Genomic DNA, 16,035 nt, shown 5'->3' with positions numbered 1-16,035 from the left:
CATTAAACACCAGCTTCCAGAAGAGTGCCCAGGGCATACTCAGTAGGCAAATATCTGATTAAACCTCTGATGACTTGCACAAGCATTTGTTATTTGAATGCTACTTTGACAAGGCAACTGGAATGAATGAATCTTGCATTTGTGCCATCAGAAACACCAAAGCCTAAAGCTTTCACTTCGTTTGTACATTAGAACTGTTGCTTGGGTCACATACATCCTTCCAGCTCATTCACAGGAAACCAAGTTGCCCCCAAAGCCACCATGGTTCCTTGGTCAGAAAAAGCTTTGCTAAAAACCATATGCAACGGATAAACAAAAAGAAATGAAATCTTAGAACCATAAATCCTAAGAGTGAAGTCACCCAGAATTAGGAAACAGCATGGGACAAAATTCATTTTGATACTGTTTTTTACCACTAACTGGCACACAGTTTTTCTATTCTTTTTTAAAGTTTCCCCTGCCTGCTAAAGCTGACTTCCCAGAAATAGCAAAATCTCAACTTTCACTATTGTAATAGAATATCAGCACTAAAAACACCTCCATGGTTACTCAATTCAGCCTACACTTATCATCTGGCTTGGTTAATTTTAATTGAAAACCACTTAGGGTCTCACTAATGTCTGCCAGAGGCTTAGAACCTAGAAATTCAAGTTAAGAGATTATGTTGCTTAAAATCATTGCCTTTTAGGGGCACCTTGGTGCTTCAGTTAGTTAAGTGCCCAACTTCAGCTCAGGCCATGATCTCCCAGTTCATGGATTCAAGCCCTGCGTCAGGCTCTGTGCTGACAACTCAGAGCCTGGAGCCTGCTTTGGATTCTGTGTCTCCCTCTCTGCTCCTCCCCCTCTCACGCTCTCTTTCTCTCAAAAATAAACATTAAAAAAATTTTTTTAAGAAGTCATTGTCTTTTAAAAATCATATTAAAAAATATTTTCAACCACCCCATTATAGAATTCTAATAAAGCTGTAAAGACAATTGTCATAAAATTCACCCTGCAATATTTTTAGGCTTTATATTTTTGTTCCTCACTTAAAAATTTACCATATGCTTTTACCATAAGCAATTTCACTATGCTTATAAGTTTTCAAAATGTCTAAGACACTGAAGAAGTAAGCTCCTAAAAACCAGGAAGTTGCTATTTATTGTCCCTGTTCTTGAAGGACCCAGCATCCTTTGCAGGACATTCACATTCCTTCAGGCAACCAGAATTAGGTAATTGTGTTCTACTAATTTAGGTTAATCTCCTAGACCCTACAAAATCAGACTATATTCTCAATAAGCAAGGGTCTTTTGTCTAATTTGCAAAAATGAATCACCAAAATTCCACTAAACATTCAATCTGAAGCTATCAACTTCCAATGTGAATAGATGACAATTTTATTAACCAGGTCCTAATTCTGAAGTTCAGGTACTATGTACCTGCAGCTGTAACTTAAAAAAACAATGCAAAACAAAAACACACAACATCAGCTCATCCCACTTTCCCCATCCACCGAAAATGGGGCAATTTCAATATTGCAAGCCTTTTATACAAAAAGCCATATTCACACAAAGGAAATCACTTACATGTGGTTAAGGAAACAGGAAGTTTTCATATTGGCTTTAATGTTTATAATTTTACCAAAATTTTCCTGAACTTGGTAATCGTTACTAACATTTCTTGTAGTACTAGTCGCTGCATCTTAAAAATAAAAAATAAAAACTAGGCAGAAAACATACAGTTGAAGAAAACTGGATGTCAGTCTATACAATGATTTTTTTTTTACTTTCAGCATGACAGACTTTATTTTGGCACTTTAACAAATATTTTGCTTTACAGCAGTGACAAAATATTTGCCAGAAACTTTCTTTTCTTGGCACGGATATTCCAAGCAGTTGTTATTCTACAAACTCAATTTCACTATGCTTTTGCACAGTTAGAGGTATACCCACTACATTCTTAACCTCTGTAATCGAGGGATATTGTGCAACTTTAGAAGGTGCTAGAACTTCCTTTTAATCACTCCAAAGTGGATTGACTCTGTAAGTGATGGGACAGGAATTTGAGAATTAAGGCCATTAAGAATTTAAGTAAACACTGTTCCGAGTGCTGTTTAAAAAAACTTTTTTAATGAGTTATGTGGTAATTCCAGGAAACGGTCTCTAAATGAAGCAGTATTCATACTTTATTAAAAGTACATTATGTATTGAAAGGGTTGCTGTTTTTGCGGTGTTCTTCCTACTTGGGCGGCTCACACGTTAAAACAAAATTTATGGTTAAAACAGAAAAGGAAATGTTCAGTTCGAAGGAAATACCCAGCCGGGTACCCTCATACTTCCATCTCCTCCTCAGGAACCCCTGCTTTGCAGCTATTTCAGTGTCCAGCAGTGAGGCCCTCCTTTTAATGCACAGAGCCTCCCTGCCCTTCTTCCCTTCCCTATGGTGTGAACTATGGCATTCCGTCTATTGGTTCTTCCGTTAAGCTTCAGGAGAGATTTGGAGCACAGTTTCCAAGGTAAATCAGTCTTCAGTCTATAGGACAAAACCTTAGATACTGACATCAGGAGAGTCCCCTTCGGTTCTTTGGAATTTAACTCCTAAAAATTATTTGCAAAAGCAGGCATCCCTCTCAACGTTGCCGTCAGCTATCCTACAAAGGCTGCCAACTTCACTATTCCTTCCCTGGCAGTCTTCCAATATCTACACCCGAACACACACAGGATACATTCAGATTTCCTCTGGCCAATTCGGAAGTGAATCTGGTAATAAACAGCCTCATCGATGAGCTCTTTGGTTTTGATTTACAGACACTCTATGGAACACTCAGAAATCAAACCCACATCATCCTTGAGAGCAGATGGTCATTTGCAAAGGGGAGATGTACATTTGATCGAAAATGTACAAAATTTATAACAGTGACATTTTCAATATTAGGCCACATGATTTATTCAGTAGTTTTTATGTTCCCAAATTACAATTGATGTCTATTCGTAAGACTACAAAAGTTACCATTAGAATTGTCTGTGCTTATAAAATACCAACTTTTTTTTAAACTGTTATATATACTCATTAACACCAGTCTGCAACGAGTTACATAGAATCATAGGCACTTCAAAGGCTTAAAAAGACGTTTACAACTTAAATGCATTTTTAAGAACAAAAACTGATTTTTCCTTAAACCCCTACTCGTACCTTCAAATTGCAAGAAATTAACAAATACAGTGGCCAAAGGAATCTGCAGCAACTTCTCAAAATACTGTTAGCATCTTTGGGTTTGCTGAGGCTCGTCAGTAACTCACATCAAATCCTCCCAAAAGAAGATCTGATTAGATAGCTATGACTGAACAGTTTTGTGGTAATAATCCAATTTTACACATTAATTTGCTGTTGCAAATCTGCCTGAAGCTACAGGTAATGAAAAACAAAGCAAGTGTAAAATGGATAGTCTGACACTTAAAAATTTATACAAAGTGGAGGTTAAAGTTTACATATCTGAAAATCACATATACACTAAATTACCATTATCTGAATTATCCAAAGACAAATTGCACCGTAACAGCTACAAAAGGCATAGAGTTTTGTTTTGTTTTCAAGGGGACAAGAGGGAAAGTGCAGAGGAGAGGGGAACAGATAAATTAACAAAGTAAGACCACTTGGTAAGGTCAATCAGAGACACGCGGACACAAATTAAACAGCTTTCATCTTTGAACCGTAGGATAAAAACGATCATTTTGTATTTGCGCATAAAAGTTTAAACCGATTCCATGAACATAGAGGGTTTTCATAACATAATATTTTGCCACTGCTATTCACAGAACACTGCAGATGTTAAGTTTTAATTTTATGTTGTTCTAAAGAAATACATGAAAAGTTTTAAATACAATGGGATTTTTATCATTAAAGTGCCAGAATGGCTCTTTAATGAGAAAAACAAAAAACAGAGATCTTCATTATTCTATGCAAAAGCTTTATTTTTAAAAGTTCAGTGATCTCATAAATAGAGACACTAAGTGGGAGTTTCACGCGTAAAACTCCTTAGTAGGTGCCTTCTGATAAGCAGCACTGGATGGTTTACGTTCTCCAAGGTCGTAACTTCCTTCATCCTTCTTCCTCATGCGATACACCAACAGCAGGATAAGGAAAATTGCAAAGAGAAAGCCAATAACTCCGCCAGCAATGACAGCTGAAACATGCCAAAAAGGAAGATTACTTTTAGGACGGATTCAAAGGTTGCAGAAATTAACTCTGTCAGGCCCAATCTGTTTACGCTTTTATAAAAGGCTCCATTTGAAAAACCCCAAAAACATTTAGAAACGAGATTCAATGAAACAACCGGGTCCTTACACCAATCTGACATTCCCAAGGAAGGTACAATACTTTCTTTGATTAGTATTAATATCATCCAAAAGCCTCAGCAGGAAAAAATCTGGCTGGGGCCTCAACTGACTCCATACTCTAAAATTCCTTAGTGTTCTCAGTACTCACATTTCATAGTCTAATCTTCTAATTGCTTTTTCACCAAAGACACATAACAGGATATAACTGACTTAAGTTTTGGAAGGGTAAATATGAAAAAAAGCGAGCAAATTTCCTTTCTAGTCTTGGCTTTGGGACTACCCTTTCGAGGACTAAGTGTTCTTAAATCTTGCAAATCTTCCCCTTTAAAATCAAATAATACTTCCATCAGGTAAGCTCTGATTCGAGATAGCATTCTTGATGCCTTGGGCATTATCTGTGTCAACTGCCCTCCCCATAAAGAACTTTTCCTTCTCTTGAATTTATTTTGGCATCAGGATGACTTGGAGCAGGACTGATAGAGCTGCAATCCCACCATCCCCCACACCCGGTTGTTCTGGACCAATTCAGTTCTGAACTTTCCTCTTCTTGCATCAGGCGGTAGGATGAAGGAAAATAAAGACAACATTTGCCTAACTCCTGTCTCTTAAGACTGCTCTCAGCAGGAAGGTGACATTCAGCAAGCTTGGCCTACACCTCTGAATATCACTTAGCCAAACAGGCCTATTTAAGGACCTTCCCACCAGGCCCCCACTGGGTTACTCACCTGCCAGGACTTCTGTTCGTTTAAACAGATTGTCTGAGTGTTTCTCAGTATACACATTTGTATCGTCTTCAGCTGGGTCCATCTTCCTTTCTGAGTCAGACAGGTGAACTTTTTCCTTATCAATTTCTTCAGGTGACTGATATTGGAAAAAGGAAAAGATTAAAAAAAAATCTGTATAATGTGCTGGAAAGAAGATACAATAGATATATTCCAAGGTTTATTTTTTTTTTCAAACAATGAATGTGGGAAATAATTGGAATAAACACCAATGGGCAAGTTTTATGATGGACCCACGCTGTTCATGGTTTCATATAACACCCATCACAGGTATAGGCAAAGACACTCACTCATAAGATCTGTTTTCTTACCACTCTTCAGGCTACAACTCTCTCTCGCTACACCAACCCAAGAGCATGGCCCCAAGCCTCCTTATTCCTTCATCTCTTTGCCACATGGGGCTCTGTGATGACAGCTTCCTCCCAGGCTTTCTCTCCAGGTGTTCTCCAAGGCTCTCCCTGCTACCACTCTGCAGACTAGCTCCCCAGGCTTACTCCGTAATGCTCCCCTCTACCTATTCACTCTTACACTTTCAGCAAACCCTGAACTAGAACTTCAGGAGTCTGGGTTCTATAAGCAGCTCCCGTGTGATCCACACCAAGTCATACCACTTTCTCGCACCTTGGTGTCCGTGGCCGTTCAGTGACGTGCACTCCCAGCTTCTTGGGTATCCCACAATTCTAAAGCTCAAATCCAAGATGGTAACTCTCAGAAGCTCATCTCCAGCCAGCATTAATCCCAACCCCCCAGCAGCCTGCAGGACACTAACCCCTGGCTGTAGCACTGAATAACACTGATCTTCTTTTTTATGTCTATTAATGGTACCAGCTATTCTTTTGGGGCCCCCAAAGTTATTTGAGCACATTTCAAATCCTATGTTTTGCCACGTCACAGTCCTGCCAACTTGCCTTTCACCATTCTCTCATATTAAGTGTCTTCCTCGGCTCCCCATTTCCACAGCCCTGTTCAGGTGTTTATCACATCACACCCACGTTCTTGCAGCAAACTCTAACTACCAGGCTGAAGTTCTACTTGACCGACACTACTGATGAAAACACTGTCAACTGCATTGGCTATTATTATAGACAATAATCCTTATCAGCTCTACTAGTCTGCCTACAAACAGCCAAGTCCATGTTCATTAGGACTCTCAGCTATGGTCCAGTTAAGTGACTGATTGCTTTCTGAAGGCCAGAGTTCATCCAAAATGGGAGCCAGCTACTTGTCTACTCAAGTCTAAATATAAAAAGGAAAGACCTCACCTTTTTGGGGTGGCTTAAGGTCACTGGTATATCCAGGAAGGACCACTAACCAGACCAGGTAGATCCATCTGAACTCCAGAGTATGTGAGGTCATGGGTCCCTGCCTCAATGAACTGAACACTAGGCTTCCAAAGAAACTAAACTGGGGCTGCCATCTTCTTAAAAAGGACAGTCCATCAGTGCACAAACTTCCAGGTGTTCTGGATGGAACATTTATCCTTTAAATTGAAATGTCTTATTGTATAGAAGGAGGGGTTTGATTCAGAAGGATTATTTCTACAGGATGGAACTAATCTGAAATACCTTAACTCTTGTGGATATGTGCAAAATGAAATTACAAAAAGGCAACACAGATGATTAAATGAAGTCAAAGATCTGTTGCATCCACGTCTGGTTGTTGGGATGCCTTGGAAATGTATCCGAAGTAAAAGATGATGAGTAATGCTCTGCTTCAACAAACACCTGGGTTCTTTTCATTGCTGTCACATAAATTTACAACAAACTAGATAGGATATCTGTAACAGTGACGCTGATGCCACTGTCAGACCCATTCAAAAGTTGACATTAATGGTATCCTAGAGGCAATGCTTAACTAAGCCGTACCATGGAACTATAAGAAAATTAAATCATTAATTATCAATAGTATCATTATCAGTACCTAGGATGAGGAGTAGCATGCCATAAATCTCTCATGAAGCAATGAATAATCACTCCATTGAACATAAATGATACTAGGAATATACATATATTAAAATGTTTGGAGATTCTTAATTTCTGAGCTCATCTGCCAAACATCTATCTATCTATCTTCTTTATCTAGACCTGACACAATTAATTCCTTAAGGCCAATTTTTAAAAATTGAAATCAATTTTAAATTCGTTCTTGTCAACTGACCAGAACTCGATTGTCACATTAGATTTTGTTTAGGGTACAATTTTTATCACTGAAAGCCAAAACTGGGTTTCTTGCCTCAAGCTAGTGGGTCCTAATGGTCACAAGAGAGTCAGCCATGACAAGCGGTCAAATAAAACCGCGGAACGCCAAATGCATCTTTCAACAGTCACACTGGAGAACTGTGCCACCCACACTGAGGGCCCCCTCCCCATCCTCCCATCAATGGCAACAGTTACCCTGCATTCCTCCCCTTCTTCCTTCTTCTCTCATTCGTTCAACTCCATGCACTGACAGAGCAGCTCCCGCACATGGAGCCAGCACACGCTAGGATGTCTGCCCGTGTTCAGGGACCTTCTTTTTTCCTCTCACCTGGCCTGTGAAGTCAGTCTGCTACTGACAGTATTTGGTTCTTCTTAATCCTACAGAGCATCCTCCAGTGTGAGGAGGGTTGGCCACGGCCCCTCCACATCTGCAGAAACGCATCCAGCTCTGTCACTCACTGTCCTATTCCCATGCAGCGGGGACACAGAGGGAGGGACATGAAAGTGTGGGAAGCTGTCATGCGTTCCTGCCTGTAGAGGGGCACTTCTTACTCCAGACGAGACGTGTCACTACCTTCAGGGGACAGCCCTCTACATCTTGTCTCCTACTAAAGCTTGGCAGCAGCTCGTTTCTGACCAACAGATGGAGGAGCTCTCAAAGGGGACACTTGTGTTTCTAAGTTTTCATAAGCAGTCTGCGAGCCCTGGGCCATCTACAAAGCCTCCTACTGCAGTTATAAGGCTTATCTGGTGATTGCTCTAACCAAATTCAGTCAAGGCTTACAGAATGCTTCCTGGGTCTCAGGGGCCATACTATAGGCACCCACCCACATTTAATCTTCTCACGGACCCATGAGGAATGGCTCAGAGAAGCTAAGAAATTTGACCAGATCCAGGATTTAAAGCCTAGGCCTTCTTCAGACTTTCATATGCATTTTCCAACTTAAATAGCTTACCCACTAGTAGGTGGTCGGCTAATTACAATATAATGATAATAAGGCCAAAATCACCAGTCTCATAGTTTTCAACAACTAGTACTTTGGGTCTAAATCCAAAGACCTTATTTCTTAATAACTCAGCCCTCAAAATGAATATATTGAGATGCAACCACATTCATCATTATCCCTGAAAGAGGTCAAGTCTGTATTCTGCTGATGACAGGCCTGAGGAGACTTTAAGAAGTAACTGAATGAGACAGGAACCTGGAGTTTCCTTATTCCAGAACCCGTTTCATCATGTGTAAAGTTCACAATGGTTTTAACTCAGAAAAAAATTCGTTATGAACTGAAAACAAATTTTCTTGGCTTAAGCCCAAATAAATAGAAAAAATTTTGTTTCTTAACTGGGTTTTGAGACCCTTGGCACCCTATAAAAAATATCCATATATAAGCTAGGCCGGGGTGATAAAAGTAGTAGGTAGCTGAGTGAGCTACTGAGCTATGAAGAGACGCGGAGGAACCTTAAATGCATATTGCTAAGCGAAAGAAGCCTATTTCAAAAGGCTACATACTGTATGGTGATAACTCTATTACATTCTGGAAAAACCCAACTATGAAGACAGTAAAAAGATCAGTACTTTCCGGGGGTGGGGGGGCAGGAGAGATAGAGGCAGCACAAGGTACATCTGTCAGAACCCACAGAAGGTACAACACCATGAGCGAATCCTAAGGTTAACTATGGACTCTGGGTAAAAATAATGTATCAATTAGGTTCATCAATTGTAATAAATGTACCACTCTGGGGGGTAGGTGGTGTCTGTGTGAGGGCAGGGGGCACATGGGAACTTTCCACTCAATTTTGCTATGAACCTATAACTGCTCTGAAGAAAAACGTTTATTTAAACAACAATGAAGGAGTCGGTGGGTAAACGTCAAAACGATCATAAAGAGTAAGAAAGAGCCATTTACAGCAAGATGATGAAAGACCATTTGTCCTCACATAACTTTAAGTGGGGCTTCTCAAAAGGAACATTCTGTGCAATTTTTAAACTGAAACACTTACAACAACCCGGTAATGCAATGCAAAACAAACACACCTTCGTCTGAGCAGGTATCTTGTTCTGGATCTCCCATGTCGTGGTTTCCACTTTGGGAACAGCACTAGTGAACCCTATCTTTGGAAGTGGTCGGGATGTGGTCATCTCCGGGCTCTCTACGTCCTCATCAGCTCCTGGAAAAAAACAAGCAAAGAGGAGCTGAGCACATGAATCACAACACAGATTTCTATATCATCAGATGGTACTGTTCAGGATGGACACTGACAGGGCCATGTGTTTTCAAAATACCTGCTCCTCAGGAATTTGGCATTTAAGGGATGCCAGGTGGCTCAGTCGGTTGAGCCTCTGACTCTTGATTTTGGCTCAGGTCACGATCTCATGGTTCGTGAGTTCAAGCCCCTGCATTGGGCTCCATGCTGACAGCACGGAGCCTGCTTGGGATTCTCTCTCCCTTTTTGTGCCCCTCCCCTGCTTGTGCTCTCTCTCTCCCCAAATAAACTTAAAAAACGAATTCCACACTTAACTTTCCTGCAGTTTTCACTGCGATGAAGTGATTTCCAAGGGATCCATGGACAGCCTGGCATTTTTTGTAATATTATCCTGAACACTCTCAAGGATCTCCTCTTTTACTTGAATGTTCAAACTCTTCTGTGCATGAGATTTCTTCCTTTCCTATGTTGAAACATGCTACATTTTCCATTTCATTTTATTTATTTAAAATTTTTTTTTAACATTTATTTTTGAGAGAGAGAAAGAGAGACAGAACACCAGCAGGGGAGGGGCAGAGAGAGAGAGGGAGACACAGAATCTGAAACAGGCTCCAGGCCCCGAGCTGTCAGCACAGAGCCTGATGCGGGGCTTGAACTCACAAACTGCAAGATCGTGACCTGAGCTGAAGTCGTACATTTAACCGACTGAGCCACCACCCAGGCACCCCTACATTCTCCATTTTAAAACACAACAAAACAACAGAGAGAGAAGACTCTCCCACAGTAGGCCCTTTATTCTCTGAGGGGAACTGCTGCTCTCTCTCTGCTTTTTTTACAGCCAAGACTTTTCCAGTGGTGCTGTGGGTCCTCATCAGCATCCCTGCTCACCAGCTATCTGTACCCCCTCTAGTCAGACCTTCCCTGTCATCACGCTCTCAGTGCTGCTTGTTAATCAGGTCACCAATGTCCTCCACGCTGCCATATCCAAAGGCATCTTCCAGAGTGGTCCTCATATAATTGAGCCTCCTAGCACCACTGGACACTGGTCAGCTACCGTCTCCTTCTTGATATACTATCTTTGGGCTTCTAGGACTTGACTTCCCGGCTTTCCCCCTCACCTCTTGGGCTATTTCTAAGTCTCCTCTGCGGGCTCAGGCTTTTTTGACCTAGAGTTTAAATATCAGAGTTCCTTGAGCATCAGCCCCAGGCTGCTTCTTACTCTACACTTTCTGCCTCACCTACAGCCACGACTTCAATTACCATCTAAATACAAACAAAACCTAAGTTTATATCATTAGCTTAACTGCTCCTCTGAAATTCAGACCTACACATCCACTGGCCTACTTGACATTTTCACTCCAGTGACTCGAAGGTGCCATCCACCTCTAACGTGTTCAAAACAGAGCTCACAATCTCCCTCTGCCCCTACAGACGTGGCGGTCATCTGGTGTTAACGGGCAGCAAACAGAACCCCCCCCATTCCTGGAAGTCACCACTCTGCCTTCCTCTTCCTTACCCCACACTGAATCCATCCCCTAATTCTACCAATTTTATTTTCTTAATATGTCTTCACTCTAACAGCTTTTCACAGTCCCAGGGCCACCACTCTCATCCAATGCCACCATAAACTGTCCACAAGCCACCGTACCTGCCTTCTTTCTGAGAGCCCCCTTTTCAGTCCACTGCCCACAAAGTGGCTGTCACCCCATCATCCTCCTGTTTAATATAATGCCATTATAATGGCACTCCACTGCTCAAGATGTATAGGAAATGCCTCAGCCCAGCCTTGCAGGGTCCAGCCCTGGCCCACTTTTTCAGCCTCCTTGAGCCTCATTTTCCCCTGTTGTCCCTGATCTCTTGGCGGAAGCCCTCACCTGGCTAGTTCCTAATTCACCTCCAGACATTAGCACCAAGGTCATTCCCCATGTTATCCTCCCTCTCTTCCATATTACCTCAGTGTCCTCTGTTAAATGGTTTTTAGTACCACTTTTCTTACCGTAATTGCATTTATCACAAATTTGTAATCCTGCATTTATTTACACAACTATTGATTGAAATCTCCACTAGTAGACTAGAAGCTCTGTAAGGCCAAGAATTGCAACTGTTTGCTCTCCGATTGCCTAATAGAATCCCCAACAGCCACAGGCTCCAATCCAGTATTTGTTCAATGAGTAACTAACCGCCAGCTGCCTGCGACCTGGACACTATTTTTATTTTTATTTTTCCCTTTTACCAGAATAGCATTTAAGAATTTCTGACATTCAAATACAATATTCTTTTTTAAGGTGATCATCTGTCAAATGTATAACAAACTCAAACTCAAAACTCTGCAACTCTAACCTGCTTCCTCAGACAGGAGTGAAAGACAAATACCTCTAAATTCCTCACAGGATCCTGGTAAAATGAAATAAGTAATTCGGAAGAGGTGCTGTGTTGGAAACATGGCAAGAGGCTAGGACGCTTTTGTTTTTGTTTTTCAATTTCGCATTTTAAAATATTTTATTCCATCAACTATCTCCTTCAACTTTAGCACGTACACTCATCATACAGAGAAGAAATGGTAGAGTATATCTGAAATACATATGGGATTTGGCATTGAAAACAAATCTAGGACTGGTTCTGGCATCTTTAGCTTTGACCTTTGGCAAGGAATGCTGGCGTCAGTGTCTTCGTGTGTGAAGTGGGGACAGGAACGAACTCTCAGGGGTCTGAATGGGATATATTTTGGAAGCACCGTACATATAAAATGGTATGTAAATGTGTCATTAATAATGATGGTTCTAGAAACACACTTCTCGTTTCTAACAGCCTACCTGATTTTCTGTCAAAGTTTGACACATAATATGCTTGATTTGCTCCTACAATGAATCATTTCCTTGCAAAAAAATGTTTTTCAATGCCAAATGAAAAATTTTCCATTAACGGCTTTCAAGACCCCCCCTTTGTTCACAGCAGTTACAAATATGACTCACTGAATTAGGAGAATCTGTTTTGAGAAGAGAGGAGATTGTGTAAAGTAGAAAACTCCCTCAAGCTAACACTTCTTACGTTAGAGACAGAGGAGTGAACTGCCTCGGGTGGTTCTTCTACTGTATTTATTATCTTTATTAAAGTACATTGACCCTCTTGCCCAAACCAGAGACCCGGGAGCCCCCTTGATCACATCTCTGTCATCCCTGACTTTCAAACTCTCACTGTTCTCTCTGGCCTGAGACATCCCAGCCCAGAGCCCGTTTCCACCTGGGAAACTACTGCTCACACTGTCTTTCTCAGAATCAACATCATCCCCTCTCTCCATTACAAGACCATCTGCTTTCCAGCTTTCAAAACATCATGGCTATTGTCTCCTCTACTGTTTTATGTGTCCTTGTGAGTTAGGACCAATTCCTTTATTGATGGTTTAGTTGGACATTGGATGGTATGTGTGTTCCCTTGTTTTTTGTTGTTGTTTTTTAGTTTTTTGGGGTGTTTTTGTTTTTTGAGAGAGGGAGGGAGGGAGGGAGGCAGGCACGCAGGCAGAGGGGGAGAGAGAGAATCTTAAGCAGGCTCCAACCCAGGGCTCAATCTCACCACTCTGAAATCATGACCTGAGCTGAAATCGAGAGTCAGACACTTAACTGACCGAGCTGCCCAGGTGCCCCAAGGTACGTATGTTCCATAGCACCAGAATACTATGTTTACCTCTCAAATTTTTGTTGTACAGCATTTTCCTATATTATATCACTCCTGACATGGTGTTATAATTGTTTTTTTTCTCATTTTTACATTTCTCTCAGGCGCTTGGTCCCCTGAAGACAGGGACCAAGTCTTCCTCATCTGTGTCCCAAGAACAAGGCACTATGTCTGGCATACAGTGAATGCCTATGAAATATTTAAGTGAATGGTCGGAGTGTTCATATTCATTAATGCCCATTCTTGAGTCCACACATATAGCATGGCCCCATCTCTTCATCCAGGAAGTACCCTTTAGGCCTCCAGCCATTTCCTCCAGTCCATTTGCTTTGCCATTAGATAGTTAAGATAGGAGTGAGGACAGAAGGAACAATGGCCAAAACCCTGGAGAGGATCCCAGTTTCCAGCTGGGATTGGGCATCAGCTAGGCAGGGTGGCCTAATTCTAGAGTGGGGTATTATGACACAAGAAGGCAGGACAACAAAAGAGCAAAAAAGAACACACTCTCAAGCCCAACTCCCCAGTCCCTACCCCAGCTCCATTACTCTGACAGTGCGATCTGAGGCAAGTTACTCAATCCTTCTGTGCCTCAGGCTCTCCCATGTGAAAAGTGGAGACAATAACAATCTGCCCTTACGTAGATGTTGTAAGTATAGGAACAGCACCTGACACACAGGAAATGCTTTATAAATTTTGGTTACAACTTCTACCACCTTTAAGCTGCAAATCAATATACCTTTAAGCAGCATAAGGAGGTTTCCAAAGTCCAGAATGATGCACTTCTTTGCAGCAGTGATCTGCCCGGGGCTGGAGCCGAGGTGGAAGCAAGCCTTAGCTCGATCCATCTGATTAATGTATTCAGGATTTCAAATGACCCACTCCAGACCCCTTTCATCTGCAAGGGTGGCAGAGAAGCAGGACTATGTACCTGCTTTCTTTACATTAAACTTCAGCACAATCTTGGCAGAAGTCAGCAAAGTGATTGAACAATAGCTACAAATCTAACAACTCTTGGGTTCTAAGATCTGTGAAATGGGGGCAAAAAGGGGTCCATAGTTATTATTTCCTAGGATACTCTGATGATGACAGTTACAAAGCACTTTTGAGGTGCTAGAGGAAAAAAAGAGGTGCCATGAGTGAAAGATATTAATAGTGTTGTGGGCCATGGAGAACAACTCTTTCCACACTCATTCTGCATGTGTGATATATATCACTTCCCCAAGAATAACGAGGGCTATTTTTACATTCAGATTGCATTGTAAGCTCATTGTTACTAGGTCAGCCACCACCTCTCTTGTCTTTCTCAGATTTGCTTTTTTCCAACTTAAAACACTCACTCCTATATAGGTAGATCTCTACCAAAGATACAATTGATTTTAGTTTGTTCTTGGTCATTCTGAAGCCCGGGCTAATCTGATTACAGACATCCACATTCAGGGTAACTTTTGCCATCTGTTGAATCTACAATGAAAACTCAAAACAAGAAGGGTCTTGGAGAAGACTTTTCTAGCATACTGCTGACCACAATTTCCTGACTTGATTGTTAGTTGATATATGCACAAGCTCTTCCTCCTTCCCAGCTTCTTGGAGGGGGGTGCATTCCTGGTACAGGTGAAACATTTATCACTACGGTAGATTGCAAAAATGGCCAGAATCCTTTACTACCCACCCCCCCACCCCATATCCACATCCTCTGCAATGTGACTTTGTACATCCTTTCATTAAGCGTTGGAGTCTGGCCTGGACCTATGACTTACTTTGACCAATAAAACGTGGTAGTGATGCTGTGCCAATTCTAAGCTTAGTGTGCAAGAGGCTTTACACACTTGTACTTGCCCTCTTGGGATCTCTGCTTCCTTCTCTGAACAAATGGCTGGCCCACTGGAGGATGAGAGACTGTGTAGACCAGAGCCAAGTCTGCCCCAAAGACATGTTAGAGCCCAGTGCAGATCAGCAAAGCTGCATACCCAACCTACAGTTGGCCACTGACACATGAGGGAACCCAGTTAGCCCAGCCTAAATTGCCATCTACAGAATAATAAGCTAAATAAATGATTGTTGTTTTTAGCCACTACGCTTCGGGGTGGTTTGTTATGCAGCATTACTGAGCTACTAGATAACTGATACACCAGAGGAGTAAGGATATCACTGTATCATGATTTTATTTGGCTGCCACGTTCTCCCTCCCACTTTTGAGTAAGAAGGCATAACTCTTCTTGGTCCCGCCCATAATCTATAACACAGGATTGGTAGTTTCATGAAACTAGCATTTGAGGGATTTAAGGGTAGATTCCACTTTTATCACTCTGAAAGCCTTCATAATAAAATCAAAACTAATGTTAACAGGACACTGACTACTTGCCAAGCACCAAACTCCTAGAGCTGTAGATATGTTAACCCCGTTAATCCTCACAACCTACGTGATAGAGACTATTACTACCTCCCATTTTATGAATGAGGAAACGGAGGCTCAGCTAAGTCAAATACGTTCCCAAGATCTCACAGCTTAAGTGGCAGAGAGCTAGAATATGCTGCCAGGCATTTTGACTTTTTAACCACCCTGCATCCTGCCTGCCTCCTTGAAATGAGTTCCAGTAGAATGTGTGTGTGTGTGCGCGCGCGCACACGTGTGCACCTATGCATGTGCATGGGTGTGGGTGCACGTGCAAGCACAAAGAATGGAGGTGGGCATGGAAGTAGCCAGCCTTACCTGAGCCTGATGCAGAAGCATAGTCATCATCATCAATAGGATACACTCCTGAAGCTTCTTCAACAGAGCTGTTGTCGAGGTACATGTCTTTATCAGATGTCGGCTCTGCTCTCTGAGAGAAGAATGAGAAGGGATTCAGGATGGTGAGAGAC

General features: G+C 41.7%; 1 protein-coding gene across 2 annotated transcripts in view; it reads right to left on the bottom strand.

Annotated features, from left to right (window-relative positions):
* Window positions 1–1,358: 1,358 nt before the first annotated feature.
* Window positions 1,359–16,035, bottom strand: part of SDC2 (syndecan 2) — a 100,658-nt gene continuing 85,981 nt past the window's right edge. For both annotated transcript variants that reach the window (XM_060610969.3, XM_060610968.3), the window contains exons 2-5: window positions 15,884–15,995; window positions 9,332–9,465; window positions 5,042–5,177; window positions 1,359–4,162 (exon numbers count right to left, since the gene is read on the bottom strand). In XM_060610969.3, the coding sequence (XP_060466952.1) occupies window positions 3,999–4,162; window positions 5,042–5,177; window positions 9,332–9,465; window positions 15,884–15,995 (546 nt within the window). In that variant the 3' untranslated portion in view covers window positions 1,359–3,998. The remainder of the gene's footprint in view (window positions 4,163–5,041; window positions 5,178–9,331; window positions 9,466–15,883; window positions 15,996–16,035) is intronic.

Source organism: Panthera onca, chromosome F2 (assembly GCF_046562875.1).
Source record: "Panthera onca isolate mPanOnc1 chromosome F2, mPanOnc1 haplotype 2, whole genome shotgun sequence".
Taxonomy (NCBI): domain Eukaryota; kingdom Metazoa; phylum Chordata; class Mammalia; order Carnivora; family Felidae; genus Panthera; species Panthera onca.
Note: the sequence above shows the minus strand (reverse complement) of the source record. Positions and strands in the feature narration are given on the sequence as shown.